This window comes from Dictyostelium purpureum (genome assembly GCF_000190715.1).
Source record: "Dictyostelium purpureum unplaced genomic scaffold DICPUscaffold_331, whole genome shotgun sequence".
Taxonomy (NCBI): domain Eukaryota; phylum Evosea; class Eumycetozoa; order Dictyosteliales; family Dictyosteliaceae; genus Dictyostelium; species Dictyostelium purpureum.
Genome location: NW_003519667.1, coordinates 12472 through 35580, shown reverse-complemented (window position 1 = coordinate 35580; position 23109 = coordinate 12472). Strand labels below are relative to the sequence as shown.

Below are 23109 nucleotides of genomic sequence, written 5' to 3'. Positions count from 1 at the left end.
ATACTCCAACCAACTCATCAAATTTAAATTTTCGCCAATCCAAAACTTTAACCACACTCAACCAATGTACCAAAACTTTAAAACCATTTCACCATCTTCTTCCTCATCATCATTGAACGACTTTAATAACGACGAAGACATCTATGGCGACTATAATAATAATAACAATAATAATAATAATAATAATAATCATAATAACCAAAATAGTAATATTAATTATAATTCTTATAGCAATAATAATAATAATAATGAAAGATATTCATACTCACCAACTAAAAAATATAAATCAAACAATGTTAGTTGCCTTATAGAAGGTGGTGAAACAAAAACCATCAATCTTTCAAACATCAACAATCTAAATGAACTTAGAAAAGAACTATCAAACCTCTTCACATTAATGTCATTTTCAATATCATTCTCTCACTACTCACAACAAAAACAACAAGAATCGGAAATAGAATTGAACATATCGGGCAAAGAAAATTGGGACGAATTCTGCGGCAAAATTGATAAAATCTATATTAGACCAGTCAATATAACTCCTGAAATTAGAAACCTAATAAATTGTTAATAGTAACAATTTAATATTATGTAAATTTTTTATTGCAACTTATAAAAATAAACAAATTAGTTGTTTATACATATACATAACGAATAAATTTTTTTTAATTTTAAAAATAAAATTACTTTTACAATTACTTTTATTTTTTCTTTTTTTTTTTATTTTTTTATTTTTTTTTTATAAAAAAAGAAGGTTTTTTATAAACTAAAAGATCCATTTTTTTTTTTTTTTTAATATTTTTTTTGAATATCTGGATGCTATCACAAATTTTAATATAAAATTTATTATAATTTTATATTTTTTTATAATTTACGAAGATATTTTTTAACTATTACATCATTTTTAAAAACTTGGATATTTAGGAGTTTTTTTGGAGTTTTTTTTCTTTCTTTTTTTTTATAAAAATCAAGATTTTACTTTTGATTTTTTTTTTTGTGCAATAATATAAAATTTAAAAACCTATAAATAATTTTATTTTTTTTATTTTTTTATTTTTTTAAAATATTAAATAATATAAATAATATAAATAAATAATAAAATGTATAAATCAATAATATTATTAATCTCTCTAATTGTAATAATTAAGGGTTCATCAGTACCAACTAAAGTGGTAACATTTCAAAATGGTGCATTTGTATCACAATTTCAATTCTATAGTTTAACTAATGGTAGTTTAATTGATTCTATATCAGCTCCACTTGATACTGTTATCGCAATTACATCTATCGATACTGAAAGTGTTACCTATATATCTAATCAAGTTGGAACTTTTAATTTTAATAGCTTTGATTTTAAAACACAAACTAATAAAGTTATTTCTAGTATCAACTTTCCAAATACAAATGATGTAACATTTTCATTTCAACAAATATTAACTAATGCCCCATCCCTTAATAATGTTTTTACAATCTATGGTAAAAACAGTACAAATTATTTTTATTATTTAAAATTAGATTTTAAAAATACAATTTAGTATGTATAATATATATATAAATAAATAAAATAAATATTTATATTTTATTGGATTAATATTTATTTATAACTAATTTATTTTTTTATTTAGTACTCTTGTAAATATAGGTGAAAACCAAATTTTAGATGGTTCTTATTTTAGTGGTGGTTATGATTATTTCAATTCATCATTTTACTACTCCTATGTTTCGAATTACCATTGTATTACTTTTGGCTCGGTTGATGTAAATTCCTTAGTTCCAACAGTTCCAGAAAGATGTATTATGACCACTACTTATAACCCATTTGATATAAATATTCCTGTTGTCTTTAATTCCACAAAATATTTGATCTCAACTATGTCTACTGCTAATTCCGTTCAATTTGAATTGTTTGCAATTATAGAGGGTGTTATAGATAGTCTTCCATTATTTGAATTCTTTAACATTGCCAATGATCCAAAAAATATCATCCAACCAATCAACTATGTTACCTTGAATAACGAATATTTAACTCTTGCTCTTTATTCTTCTTTAGATAAATATCAATACTTTACTATTAGTCTTATTGATTATTCTATGTCTTCTGTAATGGGTAGTCCATTATCTGGTGTTGATGCCATTTTAACTTTTTAAAAAATAAAAGTATTGGGTGTTTATATATTTATAAATAAATAAACCAATCATAAATATAAATCAATATGTATAGAACAAAGATTTATTTTATTTATTATTTTTGGTGTGGTTTATCCTTATTAAAATTTTTTGTATTTTTTTATATATTTTCAGAATACATAAATTATTTTAAGTTTTTTAATTTTTTTTCAAATTTTTTTATTTTTTTATTTTTTTTTTTAAAATTCATTAAAGGCGCAAACACACATTTTTTTCATATTATAAGATGGAAATAATTATTACCGATACAATAAATAATAATAATAGCAATGATAACAATCACACAAATTGTTGCATTGTAGAAAATTGTATTTTAAATAAAGATATTCTAAAAGAATTAGAGGATGTGGAACTACATTTTCTATTTCATTTCAAAAAATGTCTTGAATGTAACTATCCAATTGACCATAAATTAATGGAAGTAGATAATATATTTATTAAGAATGATCTTAAAGATATTTTATCAAACCACAAAAGCAGTATCAGACATAAAATAATTCTTAAAAAAACTTCATTTTACAGAAAGCGATTCAATTCAGTTATTGATATGGATACATTTTTTTCTAAAACAAATAATCAAGAAAAAATTGTAGAACATGTAATTAAAAGGATAGATATTAAAAATGAAAATAATAATGAAAATAATCATAAAATTAATGATGAAAATAATAATGAAAATAATAATAATCATAAAAATAATCATAAAAAAAATAAAGAAAATAATCATAAAAATAATAATGAAAATAATAATAATGTAAATAAAAATGTAAATAAAAACAAAAGTAATGATGACTACCATTGTAATCCAAAGAAAATAAAACTTAGTCATAATGAAAATAGTAACAAATTTCCAAAAATTAAAGTAAATGACCAAGGTAACTATATTATTTATTTACCATTATTACACTATGGTATATTTATAGTTAATAATTTTTATATTATTTTAATATTAGAAAATTTAAAATATATTTATACAACGCTAGCTGAAGATGAAATATCAATAAATACAATTCAAAAGATATTTGAAAACAAAAAGCTGGTTGAAGCTTTACAAAGCTCAGATTTAAAGACCCTCGAAAAGAACTTTATAAACCTTCCTTTTCAACTAAAGCCTATAATCTTTGTAAATATTTTAAAATAATATTTTTTTTTAATAATTATTAATTTCATAATAATTTTTTTTTTTTTAGAAATCAAACTGTATAAACCCAGACTCATGTGTGTGCACTAAAGATAGTCTATCACCTCACACCTATTGGTCATTTGACATTATAGAATTGTTTAAATGTATATTATTAACAGATCTAGTTAATGACATTTCATTTTACCCAATTGATTCTGTTACTTTTTCGCTCTACTCGTCCTCCCAACACTTTTTCCGTATATTTAATGAAAACTCAAAGTCATTAAACATAGTGTTAAAAATAAATATAGACATCGAAGAAATTGATGGAGGTTTGTGTAATGTAGTTTATACATCTATTGGCAACACAGTAAGCTGCTCAGTAAATCAAAGGTTTTATCTTGGATGTTTTCCTTTATGCGTTTCTTTTCAAGAAGCTTTTGTAAATATTTTAAAACCATTGCTCTATTCTCGTGAAGAAGTCTATGCCACTATCAAAATCCCACCTATAGATCCAACTGATAAATCAAATCCCCTACCAGTAAAGGCTATTGAAGAAGCGGTTTCAAGAAAAGAATTCTATACAAAACACAAAAGAATTAAAGAGCTTGAAAGTAAAATTGGTTTAAATGAAAACTTTATAAATCAACTTATATCAAATTTAAATAAAATCATTAATGAAGAAAAGCTAAAAAATAAAAGGGATCAGCATCAGCAAAATGAACAAGAAAAGGAAATAAAAGAAAAAGATGATGATGTTTGCAAACATTTAAATAATAATACAAATTTTCATAAAATATTAAAATCCCAAAGTGAACTTTCAAAACATGAACCACATCAATATAATAACTTAGGTTTTTCAAACATCAAGGGGGCGTATGACAATAATCCACAATATAGTTCTTTCTTTTCAATAAAGTTTACAGTATTGGATGTTTCAGGGAACAATTCCCAAGCAAGTGATTTATTTTCACAGATCTTTTCTAAACCGGAAAAGCCCTGCTGTCTCTGTGAGCACCCAAAGAATCAAATTATAAACTTTGATCAAGATTATTTAAGAAAAAGTATTGATGATAATTTTACTCCTTTGTTTCTAAGAAGAATGAAAGAAAAGATAGCAGATCCACCCACAGTGGATCATTTTTTCACATTGTTTAAAGCAATTTTGGGTATAGATTACTCTTCAATTCCTTTTTTTCTATTAAACTTTAAAGATTTATACAACCCAATGGACATCCTATTTATAAAAGAGCTTGATTTATTATTTTCCGAACTCAGTTTTTTATTAAGTAAGTATAAATAAATTTATTTATAATATTTTTTGGTTTTTCTCTAAAAATATTAACTTATAATTATTAGATGTCATTATAAAAAACTCAAAACAAAAAAAAATCCAAATCTCCAATGGAAAATTTATCGAACTAAAAGGTAAAATAAATAATATAAAATAATTTTAGTATTTTTTTGTATCAGTTTAATAATATTTATTTTAATTTTAATTTTTAATTAATTTTAGGTCTTATTTCAAGTTTAAATAAATTTGAAACCATTCCATTCGTTGAAGACACAAACCTATTTGTTCAGTTCGTTTTGGAATTGCAATCAAAAGAAATATTGACAGCAAATCATTCTAAATGTCTATTTCTTCATTTAAAATATTTCTTTAAATTAAAAAAAGAGTCATTTGTAGAGGAAGATTTAAGTCAATTGAATAATGACATTATCGATCATCATAAATTATTCATGGAAATTTATAAGGAGTTTTTTGTAAAAGATAATCAAGAAAAAATTCTTTTAAACCTGCATTCTTCAAAGCATTGGAGATTCCTCATTTCTATGTATGGCTCACCGATTTATTACAGTATAGTATCTTATAATAAAGGTAGGTTTAAATATTTATTTTAAAAGCCAATATAATATTAATAATTATATTATTTAGAACTAAACAGAAATAAAATATTTAGTATCGCTGAACACTCAAATCAATATATCGAAAATTTGAGCAAACAGTTTAACTTAATTAATGAAAAATCGATGAAGCCCCCCCATATTACATTTGGAAAAATTATGGATGGTTCAAAAGAAGAAATATATTCATTTGTTAGAATTAATGGCAGGATATATAAACCAAATTACCATTATTGCATTTATGGAGGTGAGGCTGATGAATGGTATTGTCAGATTCAAAAAATCACAAATGAAAATGTTTATATTTTTTATTTTGAATCTGATTCAAGAAAAAAAAAGAATGGTATAATAGGTGAAGTTTTCAAAAATAACTATACGCTCAATAAAAATAAAGCCTACGCCATTTCTTTAATCAAGGATCCTGAAACTTTATTGGAACGTGTTTTCCCCATTTTATTAGACGGATATTATTATTTTCCTTCAAACGGAAAAGAATAAAAAAAAAAAAAAAACTTTGTAAATAAAATTATTGTATAAATCTATAACCTTTTTATAATTAAAAAAAAAATTTAATCTTTTTTTAATAGAACTTTATTGTATTTTGGATTATTGATTTTGGCAGCTTGGAGGTTGGGAATAATTATAATCTGATGCAGCTTCTTGGGATAGATATGAGGTTGGTTCATCAAGATTATTTTTTTCATTATTTTTTTCGTTATTAGTATTATTTTTATTTGTGTTGTCTGTATTTTTATTACTATTCTCTTTATATAATTGTGAAGGGTTGCTAATATTACTAGTTAAAGAATTTTGAGAGAAAATATTATCTAAAGAATTTGAAGACTGTGAAAGGAAACCTGTATTAAAAATATTTGCAAATCCACTAGTTGAACTAACACTGGCTGCAGATTGTGACGAAAAGAAATTGTAATCCGATGCAGCAGATTGGAGTGGTTGGGCGAGTGGTGGTGATGTTGGCTGGTTATGATGAGCTGGTGAAGGTGGAATAGATTGGTTTTGAGATGGTGATGAAGGTTGTTGTGATGGTTCTTGACCATATGCAAAAGAACTTTGCGATAAATTCTGAAGTGAAAAGATGCTACCAAATCCACCAGACATAAAACCACCATTTGACATTTGCGAAGAAAAATTATAGGATGGTTCATTATTAGCAATATCTTTTGATTTATTTTTCTTACTAGGAGATGGTGAGGTTGGAATTGGTTTATTAATATCATTAATTGATCGTCTCTTTTTATTTGGTGATTTATTACTTGAGCTTTTGCCAGTTTCTTTTTCTTTTTCCTTTGGTTTTTCGACAAATTGTTGATATTTATTTAAAATTAAAGTTGAATCCGAATTAATTTCTGAAAAACCATCAATCCATTCTTTTTTCCAATCATCAGGATAAAATGAACTTCTAACAACCACCCTATGATGATTCTTTCTTTTCTTTTTATCTTTTTCCATTTTAGATTGCTTTTCTTTTTCTAGTTGCTCCTGTTTGAAAATATCTTCGATTGTTTGGGGTAAATTTTCATCATCATCATCATCTTCCTCATCATTATTTTGTTCGCCTTCTTTTTGTAATCTTTTTTTTTGTAATTCTAAACGCTTTGCCTCTAATGTTTCTTTTGGACCTAGATTATAAATTTTATCATATTTTGAAATTACTGAATCTTTACTCTTATAACCTCTACTCATAAATCTATTTCTAGAATTTAAAAACAAAGGTTGTGATACCAGCTTTGTAATTGAAAAGAATGGATCTAAATGATAAACTATTGAGTGTTGAGAGATAAAATCTTGATTCTCCATTTGATCGATTTCTAAAAACTCTGTTTTGTTTCTATTTAGTAAAGTTGAGTTTGGTTTGATTTTGGTTTTAAAGATTGGCTTAGTACTAATGTTTGAAAACTCTTCGATTTTATTGCCACCATTTTCATTTTCTACATCTACAGAGTAAAGATCCAAGAAAAGCAAAATATCCTCTTTGGTGAAGAAACCATCCAATGAAAATATTAATTCATACAGTGTTTTAGGACCGGTTTCCAATATATCTCTAATGGCATTAGATACAGTAGATTCGTCAAAATCTTTATAATTCCATGGCTGTTTTGAAGACTTTTCAACAATTCTGAAATTTTCAGGTATGGCTCTGGTTTTAATATTTGTATATTTCTTATATGCTGGTATTTGAGAGTAATAATTTTGATTTGAGATTCTATCAAATAATTTTTGGAGACTAATATGCTGTTGAAGTGTTCTTGAAAAATCTAAAAATGGGACCAATTTTGATTTCTCTTCGTCATAAAGTTGATCCTTAGAAAATAAACTAAAAACAACTGATGCTGTTGGTGAAAATGAAGAGGATGATGTCGAAAATACCTCTTCGATTTCATTAATTTCATCTTTGGATAATTTAATAAGTTCATCTATTTCATTTTCATCTTGTTCTTGTTCTTGTTCTTGTTCTTGTTCTTGTTCTTTTTCTTGTTCTTGTTCTTGTTCCTTTTCATGCTCTTCTTGTTCTTTTTCTTGTTCTTTCTCTGGTTTTTTAATTTGAACTTCTTTACAATTTAATTTCTGATTATATTTTTTCATAATTTTTTCAACTTTATCTTTTTGGTAAGGGAACTTTAAATATAATAATGATCTTTGATATGCTAGCTTTTGTTTTTCGATCTTTAAGAGTTGTTCAGTACGGTGTTTATGGTCCATTAAAAGATCATGTTTAGCTTCAGTTGAGATAATATCTTGAAGTAAATATACTGTTGTTGTGATTTCACCAAATGCACTTAATTGTAAAATAGTAATACCAATAAGATTATGGACTTCTGTTGGAACCATACAAACACCAAACAATGGATAACTTGTGTATGGATTAAGAGTAAAGTTATTAAAATTTCTATCTTGATTGATTTCGCCAAATGATGGAATTGGTGTGAATGGAATCGAGCACGGAACAGCCTGATAAGCCTCGCTAAGATCACCTGCACCCTTCTTTTGATTACCGCTACTATCTAAATTGTGATTGGTATTTAATAAAGCTTGGAAAGGCTTTTCAAAGAAATGAGTTGACATACTATTATTTTTACCAAGTATAGGAATAAAAGGTATTGATAAAGATGTTGGAGCCCTACCAAAAGTATATTGAAATATAAATATTTCGCCACTAATATTATTTTGAACTAAAATAAAGACCAAATCATCTCTTTTTTGTATTAAATGTTGATGTGATGATACAGTAACTCCACCACCAAATGCGCTTGTATGATGATGTTCTTTTGGGTTTCTCCAACATATTAAAGGATTCTCTGGATACCTGACATCAAACAAAAATAAATATTTAACTGTTGAAACTATAATATGAAATGAATATCCCTCTATCAACTCTATGCCATTTATAATACCCTTTTCATCTTCTTTTGTTGTTAATAAAATTCTTACTTTAATATTTTTTGACTAAATTAATAAAAAAAAAAAAATTAATATTAAAATTTCAAAATTTATAGGCAATTATTTAATAAAAAATTATTATGATAATTATTATTAAAAAACTATTACTATTAAACTAAATATATCTACTACTTACTGTTAAATCAAACAATAATATTTTATCGGTGTGGGCACAAATAATTTGATTTTCTGCTGAATTTAACTTGAATCTGATCCAATGATATTTTTTATTTTTCTGTGATAGTTGTTCTACACCACTACCAAATTTATCTTCATTACCAATTGATTCATTTTCATTGCCATTATTGTTTATATTATTATTATTATTATTATTGGTACAATTATCATTATTATTAATATCACCGTTGTTATTGTGATTATCACCAATATTATTTTTGCTTGTATCAACACCCCCTTCTTCCTTTTCATTTTCTTCTTTTAATGGTGGTATTAATTCAAATGGTTTAATTTCAACAAGATTATTTGAAACCATTGTTAAATTGAATGACAATTTAAAAATTGATGAATTCTCTAATAATACATATGATTCGTTAATTGTTTTTTTTGAAATACAAATATCCATTACTCTATCAGAAAATAGGTAATTATTTAATAGTGATAGTGATATTAACTTGTTATCCTCTTTATAAACCATTGAGAAATAATAAACTGAATATTTGGTTTTTAAATAAATTATTTTGATATCTAAAAATAAAAAATAAAATAAAAAATTTATTATTTTAATTATTTATAAATAAACCTATAATATATTGTAATATAAGACTTACTTGATGATATAGTTGAAACTGAAATACTTAAAATTGTTTGAGGTATTTCGTAATATGCCAAAGAGTGGTCAAAGTAGTCATATTCTATTGGAAATTGTTTTTCTAAATTATAGAGTGATAAAATATTCATAAGTGGACCAGTTGATAAAATTAATAACCTTTCGCTTCCAATGGTTTCATAAATTAAACGATTACCACCAAACACTCTTTCATTGTTTTGCATACTTCTATCTATATAATTTGAAACTAGTGGATCTATTTCCAGTTGTTTATAATCGCTCGTTGTCTTGCTATCTGATTTTTTTGATTTTCGTTTAGGTTTCTTTAAATCATCTTCAAATTCTGAATCTGTAAAAAAAGAATCCTCTTCAAAATCATCCTCGTCTGTTGGTTCATAGTCGTCATCTCCGTCAGTAATATCTAAATCGTCATCTTCATCATGATATTCATCTGGATCCCTATTAATAGCTGCTTGTGCATTAAAACCTTCCTTGGTACATGCTCTTGGTTTACTTTCCCTAACATTTTGAATTGGTTTTTTAGTTTGATGAGATGATTGATGCTGTTCAAATGGTTCACTATTTATATTTATATTATTTATATCATTATTTATATTAATGCTATCACCTTCATTATATTTATTAATATTATTATTATTGCTATAATTATGGGTTTTATTTAAAATTTCATTGTGGCAAAAACTTTCGATTGTAGGGTCTAAAAATTGATTTTCTCTTAAAAACTGGGTAATATTCTTTTTGGATTGAGTTATTGAGGTTTTAACATCGAAATATATATTTGATAAAGTTGAATTTCGACTAAAATTTTGAGATTTGACATTATTTGCTCTTAGATGTGGAAATTTATATAAAATGAACCTAAAACCATGATCTGATCTAATAAATGGGTTATGAAGCGATACTGATGCATGAACATTTGTAAATTTATTATAGTGTGGGAACAATGGTGGGAATGTATTTTGTTTTTCATTTATTTTATTTACAACTAAAATCTCTTCTTCTTTTTCGTTTGCTATACTAATTTTTTTTTCTGATGCGATTGTTGGTGTTGAAATTGGTGTTGATGTGTTTTTGGTTATATTTAATTTTATTTCAAATGAATCATTATCAACTCTAAATATTGGTCCCGTTCTATTTGATTGAAGAATATCCTTAAATTTATTATTATTATTATTATTTACAGTTTGATTTCTATTATTCGTATTTACATTTTGCTTAAAACTATTATCGCTGCAATTATTTTCGTTGACCGGGGTGGCTTGATAATCAAGCTTTTGTGGTTTATTTTTTTTTGTTCTTGGTTTACGTATTTTAACTTTTTCTGCATTGCCATTGTATGTATCTTTGGTAGCTGTCGAGGAATTGCTAATATTATTATTATTATCGTTATTGTCATTATTATCATTATTACTTTTACTATCACTATTATTCTCTAATTCTTTATGCTGTTTTTGTATTTTATCTTTATGTAAAAATGATTGAACACTTTTTTGTGGTAATTTTTTGGAAAAATCAAGGGATACACTAGCTCTTTTTTCTTTTTCTTTATTGCTTAACCCATTATTTGGCGAACCATTATTTGGGGGCTTTTGTTGTTTTATCCTTTTATCCTCATCCAATTCTTTCTCACCCTGCTTTTGCTTATCCCTTGCATAGTTTGAGTTATAATAAGAATTTCTAAAATTTGGGATTCTATTAAAACGCAATGGAATTTGATAGTCTTTATCTTTATTTTCGCTTTTTTCTTTTAACCCATACGTTATTAAAATTTTATTATTACCATTGTTAGTATTATCACTACTATTACTGCTGTTGTTTTTATTATTATTATTATTATTATTTATGTTATTACTATTGCTATTATTCATTTTTTAAAAGAAAATTAAATTTAAAAAAAAATAATAAAAATAAAAAAAATGTGTTTTTTTTTACAATAAATAATAATTTTTAAAAAACATTTAGTTAAAATGATAATACTATTTCTAAAATAATAATATTATTATTATTATTTGTTTGTTTTTTTTTTGGTTATAGAAAAAACTTAATTGTATAATTTTAAATTAAAAAAAAAATAATGAAAAATACGAAACTGAAATTCGTTTTATGTACCATGTAAAAAAAATAAAAAAATAAAAAAAATTATTAAATATTTTTTAAAAATTATTTTTTTTTTCATTTTTTTTTAATTTTTTAAAATTTTTTTTTTGTTTTTTAAAATTTTTTTTTTACTTTTTGTGTGTGTGTTCATATTATTATTAATATATATAATTTAAAATGTTGAATACTAGATTATTAACCAGATTCGTTCGTCAATATACAACTTCAAGAGCTGTTAAAATTACCCAAAATGGTGATCCAACTTCAGTTTTAAAGTAAGTTTAAAATCAATAAAATATTTAGTGAGAAAAAAAAAAGCAATCAAAATCAAAATCAAAATCAAAATCACACCCACACACCAAATTTATTATTGCAGTTGCAATGATCATTAAAATTCAATTTTTATATTTTTTATAAATATAAACTTAAAATTAATGTAATTTATTATTTTTACAGAATTGAAGAAGAATCAATTCCAGCTGTTAAAGGATCAGATATTTTAGTTGAAATGCTTCATGCACCAATCAATCCAGCTGATATTAATCTTATTAAAGGTACCTATGGTACTTCAGTCCCAGTATCATCAGTTGCTGGTATGGAAGGTGTTGGTATTGTCAAAAATGTTGGTAATCAAGTTTCAGGTTTTAAAGAAAATGATATAGTTATTCCATCACTTAATTCACACTGTAAAGTATACATCAACAGGTTCAATTATATAAAATATTTATAATAATAATGATATAGTAATAATAAAAATAATACATAGCTGCAACAGGAATTATAAAATGAAAATACAGGTGATTTTTATGGATATACAGTAGAAAAGAATAAAAAAACAAAAATAACAAATAAAAGAGGATGGTGAATAGCCACACAGAGAAAAAAAAAACAGAATGTTACACCAACAATGACCATCAAATAGAAACAGCAAACATCATCATAATAATAATAATAATAATAATAATAATAATAATAATAATAATAATAATAATAATAATAATAATAATAATAATAATAAAATTTTAATATAAAAATATAAATAATATACTAATATATAAATTAATTATAGTTGGTTCATGGAGAACTCAAGGTCTTTTCAAAGAAAAAGATTTAATTAAAGCACCAGCTGATATTCCAGCAGAATATTTAGCAACTGTTTCAATTAATCCAACTACAGCTTACATTCTTTTAAAAGATTTCGTTAATTTACAAGAAGGTGATGTTATTATTCAAAATGCAGCAAATTCAATGGTTGGTTTATCAGTTGTTCAAATTGCCAAATCTCGTGGTATTAAAACCATCAATGTTATTCGTAACGGCCCAGATTTCGAAGATAATGTTAATCGTATTAAAAAATTAGGTGGTGACATTGTTGTCAGTGACAAATATATTCGTACCCCAGCTTTTCAAAGATTAATTGCAGATCTCCCAAGACCAAAATTAGCCTTAAACGCTGTTGGTGGTGCCTCAGCTACTGAATTAGTCCGTATCCTTGGCGATAATGGCACTATTGTCACCTATGGTGGTATGTCACGTGAACCAGTTGTTATTCCAACTTCACACTTAGTCTTTAGAAATATTAAATCCCAAGGTTTCTGGTTAAACAGATGGATCTCTGAAAACTCACTTGCAGACAGAACTAAAATCATCAATAACATTTTCGATCTCTACCGTAAACAAAACTTCAAACTTATGATTGAAAAACACAAATTCAGCGACTTTGAAGCTGCTTTAGAAAAATCACAACAAGGTGGTAATGGAAGAAAAATCGTTTTAGATTTACAATTGTAAAAAAAAAAAAATTAAATTTAAAAATAACAAATAATAAAAAAAAAAAAATATAATATAATATTTTAAATAATAAATAATTAATAGTAATAACAACAATATAGATAATTAAAATAATAATAAAAAAATATAAAATCTTTTTTAAAAACAAGAAAAAAAAAAGAATAAAATCAAAAGATTTATTCTTTATCTTTCAAACAAATGGGTGTGTATATAGTGTGTGAAAATCCAAATTTATTTTTTTTTAATTTTTATTTTATTTTTTTTTTATTTTCACTTATTTTCATTTTTTTTAATTTTTCAAATTTTTTTTAATTCATTTTTATTTTTGTAACATTTATCCTAATAACATAAAAGATGGAAAAGTTTTCAAACTGGAGAGATGGACCAACAGGTATTCATCCACTTTTACCACCAAAAAGCAAACCAGTAGGACCCATTGGATTGTTTTTTAAATTCCTCATTGGACCAATTGTTGGTGTTGTTAGATTTTTCATTGTTATAATTTTAACAATTTTATTAGTTTTATTTAATAAATTATTTAAAGCAGTATGTAGGATATATAATTAATTAAATATTTGGTCTATTTGCGCTATTACTAACCATTGTTTATTTTTAGTTACCATTAGGTTTCTTTAGTAGAGTTTTAATTAGATGTTTTGATAAATTTTTAGGAAGATTAATATTATTATTTATGGGTTTTTTTACATTAGATGAAGGTACAGATACATTATCAAGATCAAAAGAGCCAAAGGGTTCAATTGGACAATATAAAACAAGTGATGTCATTATATGCAATCATAGTTCATACATTGACATTATTTATCTTCAATACAAATTTTCACCATTATTTGCAGTACCACCAAATGATAGCAAAGAATTGGTTGCTGGTAAACTAATACCATTGACATTGGCTGGAGCATTAAGAAATGCAATTTCATCACCAATCCAATTAACAAAGAATTCAGTTCCAACCGATGAATTAATCCAAAGAGTTTCAAATAGTTGGATCGAGGGACCATTATTAATTTTCCCAGAAGGTACTACCTCAAATGGTCAAGGCTTATTAGAAATTTCACCTGTAATCTCATCTGATAAAACTATAAAGAATATTGATATGTTCCACGTTGTCGGTATTTCATACCACTTCAGCATTTATTCACCATGTTATCCATCAGTTGGTAGCCTCTTTTTACATCTTTTCAAAGTCTGCTCTCAAATTTCAAATGGTATTCAAATTAGTTACCTTAGTAGAACCTGTTTAGCACCATTACCAAAAGAAAACAACTTAAAAACTTACTTAAATGCTGGTGGCATTGATACTGAAACTGTTGAATGGTTTGATACAAACTTTAAATCATTAACAACAACTCTCAATACCCGTAGAACCAAAATTACCGCTAATGATAAATTATCATTTATCTCAAAATGGTATGGTTACAAAACTGATTATTCAAAGAAATCCAATTAAAAAAAAAAAAAAAACATAATCAATAAACATAATCAAATCAATCAAATCAAATTAAATTAAATTAAATTAAATTAATCAAATCATATTTAATTATTGTAATATTAAATATTATAATAAAAACAGTAATAATTAAAGTAATTTATTATTACCATTTAAAATAAAAAAAATTTTATTTAAAAAATAATTTATTTTATTTTTTTTTATTTTATTTTATTTTTTTTTTTAATTTTTTTAAAACAACACACTCATGATTTTTTTTTTAAATTTTTATCATTTTCTAAATATTTATAAATAATGACAAATTTTTAATTTATAAATAAAAAAATGAATTGTTTAAATAAATTATTTATTATTTTTGGTTTTGGTTTATTATGTTTACATCTTTATATATATAATTATATGGTATTATGCAGATGGAAATATGACGATAATGGTAAAGTATAGAATTAAAACTATAATAATAATCTGTTTAGTATATATTTAAACATAATATTAATATTTTTTTATTATTTAGCTGATACTACTAAAATTATAATGTTGGGTGACCCTCAGATGGAAGGTGATGCAAGAATTAGAAGAGAGGGATTAAAAGGGGAATATAATATATTTTTTAATGATAATTATATGAAGCATATAGTTAATAGTATAGACTATTTTTTAAACCCAATGATGGTGGTGGTATTGGGTGACTTATTTTCATCACAGTATATAACGGATGAAGAGTTTCAAAAAAGAGTCAAAAGATATGACAATATATTTTCACCATTAAAAGATTATGTAAAGATAGTTAATATTACAGGGAATCATGACGTAGGCTATGCAAACGAAGTAACAGATCGTAGAATTAATAGATTTGAAGAAGCATTTGGCCGTGTCAATGACAAGTTTTTTTTCGGTGGTCATTTAATCGGTGTATTAAATTCAATCAATTTGGATGGCTCAATGACAGAACATTTTCAAAAAGAAGCATGGGATCATTTAAGAGAATTAAAGCATGATGCGGAAGCTACTCAATCACCCCTAATTATAGTGACTCATATCCCATTATATAAAGATATTAAAGCTATAGATAGAACCCAAGAACCCTATAAAACACATCCATACTTATGCAGAGAAGAATATATTATCCACCATACCAACCAAGGTTTCATAAAAGATCAAACTATGCTAACTCCAGAAACTACAGATTTTATATTAAACGAAATCAAACCAGCATTCATCTTTAATGGCCATGATCACGAAGGCTGCATTTACAAGCATACAAATAGTAACACAATGGAGTACACAATTAGATCTATGATGGGCTCATATGACGGATACTCTGCATTATTCGAGTTTAGAAAAATCAAATCCTCATCTACTAATAACGATAATAACGACAAAAATATAGAAGAAAAAGAAATTTTCGAATATGAATTCCAAATGTGTCCATTTTTACATACAAAATATATCAATATAACTGTGGGTGTTACCGCAGGATGGCTTGTTCTTTTCATTTTGTTCAATATCATCTTATCAATTTTCAAAGCTATACAAAGATACAGAATTTCAATAATTAAAAAAGAACAAAAGAAAAATATTTAAAATAAATATAAAATATAATATAGTAATGATATTTAAAAAGTATCATTATTAAACCTTTTTTTTATTTTTTTATCCAAAATGAAAAAAAAATCACCATAGAACATTTCTTTATTATTACATTATTATTGTTGTTATAAATGTTTTTTATACCATTATTGTTACTAATGCTATTAAAATTAATTTTATATTTATATATATTTTATTTATTTTTTTTTGATTTCTTTTTTGATGATTTTTCATAATCTGTTTCGCTATCGTTGGTTTCTTCGCTATTGTTGGTTTCTTCGCTATCTGATATGGAAATTACGTCTTCATTTTTTTTACTCTTTCTATGTTTCTTTTTTTTGTCATGCTTCTTTTTATTTATATATTCCTCTTGATCTTCCTCTTGGTCAGATTCATCAGTTTCAATATCAGATTCATTTGACTTTTTATGCTTTTTTTTTTTTCTTTTTTCTTTATCACTTGTTTCTACTTTTCTTTTTTTTTCTTTTCTTTTTGATATCATTACATCCTCATCACTTTTAATAATGTCTTCTTCGTCATCATTACTTTCATCTTCTGCATTTTCATCACTTGATTCTTCCTCTCTTTCTCTTTCTCTTTCTCTTTTCTTTCTTTCTTCTCTTCTCTTCTTTTCATTTTCACTTTCTTTCTTCTTTCTTTCTTCTTTAGCTAACTCTTCTTCTTTTCTTTTCTTTATGTTCTCTCTTGATCTTCTTTTTTTTTCTCTGTTCTTTTTTTTAAGTATTTCATCCTTATTTTTCGACTTCAAATTTTTTTGATTATCAAGTTTACTTTTAAGTTTAAGACACTTTTTAGTTTGACTAGGGGTTAGGTATTCCTTTATAAAAGTTTCATGGCTCCTTGACTTTAATTTGTCTTTGATTTGGGTTTCACTTCTTATACCTCTAAGGAATGTATTTGAAATTTTGGTCCATCTTGGTCCAAATACTAATAGGCCTCTTGCCAATCTATTACACTCAGCTTCGTCCCATTTACCTGCACCCGATGGCTCGAGTTTTTCTGAAAAATCGGAATCGTCTTCATAATATGAGTCTTCTGATTCACTTCCTGATGGTTCGGAATCTGATTCGACATTTGATTCAGATTCATTGTTTGGTTTGTCATCTTGAAATGCACTTTCAAAACCATCATTATAATCAATATCAGATTCTGATTCTGGCTCTTCTTTTCTTTTATTTGCTGATTTTGATGATACTTTAGTAGATGTTGATGTTGATGTTGATGATGTGGTTGTTGTTGTAGTTGGTTTTTTTTTATTTACCCATCCTGATGATTGTTGAGTTGGTGATTTATCTCTGGGCTCCTCGTCACTATCGATATGAATAGAATTGCCTCCATTTTCACTTTGATCGTCATTGTCTTCGTTTCTATTATTTTCATTATTTTTCGAATTTATTAGTTCATTTCTAATTAATTTTTTTTGATTGCCATCATCAACATAAAAGAAAATTTTTGATGGTATATCGAAAAAATAAACATCAATATCACCAAAGTTTAACCCATTTCTATTTTTAATTCTTGATACCTTTTAAAATAAAAATAAAAAAAAGTTAATATATATATATTTTTTTGTTTTTTTTTTTTTTATATTTTATAAAACAAACCCTGGTGATTAATGGTTCTGGTAACTCTCTTTTAATAGCATCACAAAAAGCTTGAAATTGTTTAAATATATTATCAAGTTGATTTGCATTTGAATCTCCTCCATAAGCCTCTTTTCCTTTATGAACATTTCTATTAAACTCTACCAAGCAGTCGTAAATAAAACTATCAAAATAACCATCGAGAATAGATTTAAAAATTCCTTCGCTAAAAGGAATACTTTTGTTGAAATATAAGTAATTGTAAACTTCATGAATAAACAATTTTAATGATGGTATATTATTTTTAAATTTAAAATGATCTAAAATATTTGATAATAATTCGATAACTGCGTCACCCTTTATTATTTTAAAAAGAAAAAAAAGAAATATATAAGTGTAAGAGAATTTAAAGATTTTATTATTTATGTAATTGTATTAATATTTACGTTTAACTCTTCTAATAAAAGGTGTCTTTTAAGAGTAATTAAATTAAAAAAAAATTGTTTCTTTGTTCCAAATGATTCTTCTTTTGATAACTCTTGAAAAACATCATCAATGAAAAAAATATTATTATAAAAGTGATAATATGTTTGTTCAAATAGATCTGATGTTTTTATAAACTCGCTATTATCTGAAACTTCTTTTTCTTTTTCTACATTTCTAAAACCAAAGAAACTTGATAAAATTTTGAAGACACTCATTATATTTTACTATTACTTTTTATTATATTTTATTATTTTTGTTATTTATGTTATTTATGTTGTTATACTATGATTATCTATCTATTGTTATATTATTTTTATGATTTAGTTATATGTTATTTATTTATATAAATATTATATGGTTGTTTCCGTATTATTATGATAACAATAGAGCGATTTCCAATAATTTAATTTTGTATTTAATTCAAAATTTTCGTTTCTGAATTCTTTTAAATAAGATTTTTTTTTTAAATTGAAATTGTAAAAATAATTAAAAAAAAAAAAAATGAAAAAAATGAAAAAAAAAAAAATAAAAAAAAAATAAAAAAAAAAATTATTTAAAAATATAATTTTTTTTTCTATTTGAGAGAGGATTCATTTTTTTTTTTTTTAAGGTTTAAATAAAAAAAAGGTCCACGCCACGCATCTCAAGAAATAACATTCAACACTTTAAAATATATAAACTATTTATTATTATTTATTTATTTTAAATAATAAAAATATTTTTTTTTTTTTTTTTTCCCCAATTTTTTTTAGTTTTTTTTTTTTAATTTAGGTTTTGGTTTTTCAAAAAAATTATTTTAAAAAACAAAATAAAAAAAAAAAAAAAAAAAAAAAAAATCATTCTATAAAAACTATACCCAATAACATATTTATTTAAATAAAAAAAAAAATCAAAACAACAGAAATAATCACAATATAAATAATAATAATAATAATAATAATTAAAATAAAAATTATAATAATATATAAATAATAATAATATAAATAATAATTAAAATAAAATAAAATAAAATAATTAAAATAATTAAATTACAATGGTTTTTTTAAATAATAATGAATATTATGATTATTTTAATTTAACCAAACTATTGCAAAAAGATAATAATACTATTGGTTCAAGTATTAGTATAGTTAAGCCTAAACACTCTTATTATTCATATGGTTCAATAGATTTAAAAAATTTACCACCAATTTCAATAAATATAAATAATAATGACAATTTAGAATTTCAACCACCATATGATAATTCAGAAATAAAAGAATTGGTTTTAAAATTGGAAAATGATAAAATTGAACAAGATTCTCAAGATAAAAAAGAGAGTAAGTAGTTTCATATATTCTTATTTTATTTTATTTTTTTGTTTTTTAATACACTAAAAATTGGTCCAATAGTTTTTTTGTGCCCATATTTTTCGATTCTCAAAAAAAAAAATTTTAAAAAATTTTCTATTTTTTTAAAAAAAAAAAAAAATCTAAAAATAACCTCAAATAAAAAATAAAAAAAAAAAAATTAATTTATTTTATTTTATTAATAAAATACTAATATTATTTAATTTATTTTTTTAGTTTATGAAATTCCATCAAACGTTATAGATATAGAGGCATTTGAAAATGGAAATAAATTAATGGAACAAATTTTAGAAAGGGTCAAAAACGATTTTGGTATATTAAAAAGCGAAAATATCAAAGCAAAACTAAACAAATTAATAATTTATGGTGAAGGAAGTGCATATCAAATTCCAATAGAAAATAATCAACACCATTCAGATGGTCACAATGTTTTTGGATCTTTACAAATTTTATTACCAGCTGGTGAATCAGAAGGTGGTGAATTAACAATTGGGCATTCTGATCAAATTGGTGATTCAGTTACACTGGCAACCAATAATATAAAAGAAAATTCAATTAAATATACTGCATTTTATTCAGAGTGTTTGGTTCAGGGCGGCAAAGTTACAAGCGGTTTCAAAGTTGCTTTGGATTACAGTTTAGTTCAAGTTTTAAATGATAACAAAGAGAATCTTGTTGAAAATATTTCATTATCATATTACAAGGATTTATTAAATGAGGACCCAGTAGTTCCAAAGCTATCTGAAGAAATTAATAATTTATTATCAGTTGAAAAGGGTTTAAAATTAATCTATGTACTAGAAAATGACTATTTAAATAAAACCTGTAACGATAATAATAATAATAATAATAATAATAATAAAAATAAAAATAAAAATAATAATAATAATAATAACAATGATAGTAGCAATAGTGATGGTGAAGAATCAATAAACTATGACGATTATTTAAAATATGATAATAACGAGAATCATAATTTTAAAATTAAAAAAATTAATAATAATAAAAATAATTTAAAAAGAAAATCAACCCCGAACGATAGTTTTATAAATATAAAAAATAAAATAAAATCAAAAAACCTTAAAGTTAATGGCGATCAACAAGAGGAACAACCAAAGAAACCAAGCGATATAGTATGTTTTAGAGATTTAATTGGAAGAGATAAGAATGTAGCAAATAGATTACTTCAAGTTTCAAAAAAAATTGGCTTATATGTTTTTCTTGCGGAACTACATATTCAAGAAAGTGCAATAGGTTATATAAATAACAATAAAAACAATAATAGCAACTACAATAGTATAGCAGATAATCTAGGGGAATGGAAATCTGACAACGATAGCGAAGATGAAGAGTCAAAACGATACAAATCAAAACGAAGATACTATTACAGCTATAATAATTATAAAACCACAACAACCACAACAACAACCACAACAACCACAACATCTAACAGACCAAATATAGCAACTAGATCTAAACCAAAAAAACCAAACGGTGAATCTGATGAAAGTGACAGTAATGATAGCAATAATAGAAACAATGAGGGCAATAAAGATTTTATTGAAGTCGAAAAAGAAAGCCAACAAGCACTCTGTAACTTTATAGATGACAGGGAAGTTTTTATTGATGTCAATATGGTAACAGAAAAGTATAGCGAAGTATTGCCCTTTGGTTCATTAGCCAATATTAAACCCTATGATGTCCAAAGTGAAGATTTGGATGGTACTTGTACAGAAGATAGATATTATCGTACCAATGTTTTAGTATTTTTCAAAAAAGAAGAAAGAAAAGAAGTTGTCAATGGGTACTGTGTTGAAATATTATCACAAAAGAATTTTATCGATTACTTTATTATGGATACTATTAAATTTTTAGAAAGTAGTGGTAGATCCACCAACTGTCAAGCAATAGCCAATTTACTTATTGAAGCTATAGATCTATCTGTTTTGTCGCCTAATATACCCGATGAATATTTAGATTTAATAAAGAAAAGATTACCAAATCGCTATCAAGAGTTTAATTTAATCAATTCAAAGCGTTTCCTAAAGCAACCATTTGTATTTTTCGACCAAATTGAAACCATTATTCATAATTTCAAAGAGGAAGAGCTTGAACAATTAGCCTTAAGTTATGAAAACGATCTCAATTATATATTTGGTACAAGGAACAAAGATTTCATCGAAACCAAATTATTCGAATTGTACAGTCAAAAGCTTTTACCATATCATTCAACTCACCCCTATTTAATAACTGAGGGTGTTATTCGATCATTTGTTAAAAAATACAGGCAAATATTTATTCCAACAACCTTTAGTAATCTTAATGGCGATCTTGCACGAACCTTACAAATCACATTAAAATATTTAGATAGCCCTAATCTTTTTATCAGTACTCTAAATAAACAATTAACCAAACTCTATAAGAGCATTACCACACCAAATACAAATCAATACAATCAAATGATGGCCTTTTACAACTCAGCCGGATCAGAGCTATCCTACCAAAAGATAGAATTTCAAAGATACTATGATACAATAGTGAGCAACAAAGATAATCTATTCCCATTAAAAGCAACTCCACAAAGACTATACGAAATCTGGACATCATACATTACACTCAATGATATTCGACAATCTTTTGCAAAACAGATGGAACTAGCAAAATTTATTACCCAGAACTACCACTTTGAATTAATGGATAAATTAATTAAAGAGTTTCGTTTAGAGAATATAACAGGTAACTTTAATTTAGATGCCTTCATTGTAATTTGGAAATCAACTACCACCAGTATCATTAAAGAGCTTTCAAAGAATAAAGTAATGAATTACTCATTAGAGGGTACACCAATGACCGAACCAGAATGCGAACAATTAAATAATTTCCTCCAAGATAAAAACCAAACCCAATTTCGATTATTATGTGGTCAAACTATACTCAGAAATCAAATATATAAATATTTATCCTCTCGTTTGGATCTATCTGTTTTTAAAAGTGGTAAATCTCCAATCTATATAAACATTACAAAGAACCCAATTTCCTCAAAAAACGACCTAACTCCTCAACAAACAGATCAATATTTACAAATGCTAAAATATCTTTACGAATTCTCACAAAATTTCCCACCATACAAATTTACTTTAGATTTAGTTAATCCCATTATTGATGTTTTAATGAATAATAAAGTACTTTAAAGTACCTTTTTAAAATATTAAAAAACAATACTCTATTTTATTTTTAAT

At 24.7% G+C, this 23109-nt stretch overlaps 9 protein-coding genes across 9 annotated transcripts; 7 read left to right on the top strand and 2 right to left on the bottom strand.

Moving 5' to 3' along the window:
- Positions 1-61: 61 nt before the first annotated feature.
- DICPUDRAFT_92838 (uncharacterized protein) lies at positions 62-703 on the top strand (the record flags this gene model as incomplete). The annotated part of the gene is made up of 1 exon (XM_003292240.1): positions 62-703. One exon carries the CDS (start codon positions 65-67, stop codon positions 569-571), a length of 507 nt encoding a protein of 168 aa, XP_003292288.1. The 3' UTR covers positions 572-703.
- A 397-nt stretch (positions 704-1100) lies between these two features.
- On the top strand, positions 1101-2148 carry DICPUDRAFT_156990 (uncharacterized protein; the record flags this gene model as incomplete). Its single annotated transcript, XM_003292239.1, has 2 exons — positions 1101-1534; positions 1626-2148. The coding sequence occupies 2 exons, from the start codon at positions 1101-1103 to the stop codon at positions 2146-2148; spliced, it is 957 nt and encodes a 318-aa protein (XP_003292287.1).
- A 265-nt stretch (positions 2149-2413) lies between these two features.
- Positions 2414-5716, top strand: DICPUDRAFT_82903 (uncharacterized protein; the record flags this gene model as incomplete). The annotated part of the gene is made up of 5 exons (XM_003292238.1): positions 2414-3062; positions 3141-3310; positions 3378-4599; positions 4827-5192; positions 5250-5716. The coding sequence occupies 5 exons, from the start codon at positions 2414-2416 to the stop codon at positions 5714-5716; spliced, it is 2874 nt and encodes a 957-aa protein (XP_003292286.1).
- A 108-nt stretch (positions 5717-5824) lies between these two features.
- On the bottom strand, positions 5825-11353 carry DICPUDRAFT_156988 (uncharacterized protein; the record flags this gene model as incomplete). The annotated part of the gene is made up of 3 exons (XM_003292232.1): positions 5825-8683; positions 8814-9382; positions 9466-11353. The coding sequence occupies 3 exons, from the start codon at positions 11351-11353 to the stop codon at positions 5825-5827; spliced, it is 5316 nt and encodes a 1771-aa protein (XP_003292280.1).
- Positions 11354-11725: 372 nt separating this feature from the next.
- Positions 11726-13513, top strand: DICPUDRAFT_50320 (uncharacterized protein). Its single transcript, XM_003292237.1, has 3 exons — positions 11726-11857; positions 12039-12268; positions 12652-13513. Exons 1-3 carry the CDS (start codon positions 11760-11762, stop codon positions 13371-13373), a joined length of 1050 nt encoding a protein of 349 aa, XP_003292285.1. The 5' UTR covers positions 11726-11759; the 3' UTR covers positions 13374-13513.
- Positions 13514-13727: 214 nt separating this feature from the next.
- Positions 13728-14841, top strand: DICPUDRAFT_156986 (uncharacterized protein; the record flags this gene model as incomplete). The annotated part of the gene is made up of 2 exons (XM_003292236.1): positions 13728-13919; positions 13990-14841. The coding sequence occupies 2 exons, from the start codon at positions 13728-13730 to the stop codon at positions 14839-14841; spliced, it is 1044 nt and encodes a 347-aa protein (XP_003292284.1).
- A 324-nt stretch (positions 14842-15165) lies between these two features.
- DICPUDRAFT_82899 (uncharacterized protein) lies at positions 15166-16425 on the top strand (the record flags this gene model as incomplete). The annotated part of the gene is made up of 2 exons (XM_003292235.1): positions 15166-15274; positions 15356-16425. 2 exons carry the CDS (start codon positions 15166-15168, stop codon positions 16423-16425), a joined length of 1179 nt encoding a protein of 392 aa, XP_003292283.1.
- A 199-nt stretch (positions 16426-16624) lies between these two features.
- Positions 16625-18736, bottom strand: DICPUDRAFT_82898 (uncharacterized protein; the record flags this gene model as incomplete). The annotated part of the gene is made up of 3 exons (XM_003292231.1): positions 16625-17977; positions 18057-18392; positions 18482-18736. 3 exons carry the CDS (start codon positions 18734-18736, stop codon positions 16625-16627), a joined length of 1944 nt encoding a protein of 647 aa, XP_003292279.1.
- An 818-nt stretch (positions 18737-19554) lies between these two features.
- DICPUDRAFT_156983 (uncharacterized protein) lies at positions 19555-23061 on the top strand (the record flags this gene model as incomplete). Its single annotated transcript, XM_003292234.1, has 2 exons — positions 19555-19840; positions 20087-23061. 2 exons carry the CDS (start codon positions 19555-19557, stop codon positions 23059-23061), a joined length of 3261 nt encoding a protein of 1086 aa, XP_003292282.1.
- Between the last annotated feature and the right edge of the window lie 48 nt (positions 23062-23109).

Excerpts from the sequence above, each read along its gene's own strand:
- DICPUDRAFT_50320 (XM_003292237.1), top strand. The coding sequence starts at position 11,760 with ATGTTGAATACTAGATTATTAACCAGATTCGTTCGTCAATATACAACT. Across the intron at positions 11,858-12,038 it reads GATCCAACTTCAGTTTTAAA|AATTGAAGAAGAATCAATTC; the intron begins GTAAGTTTAAAA and ends TTATTTTTACAG. Across the intron at positions 12,269-12,651 it reads TCCATCACTTAATTCACACT|TTGGTTCATGGAGAACTCAA; the intron begins GTAAAGTATACA and ends AATTAATTATAG.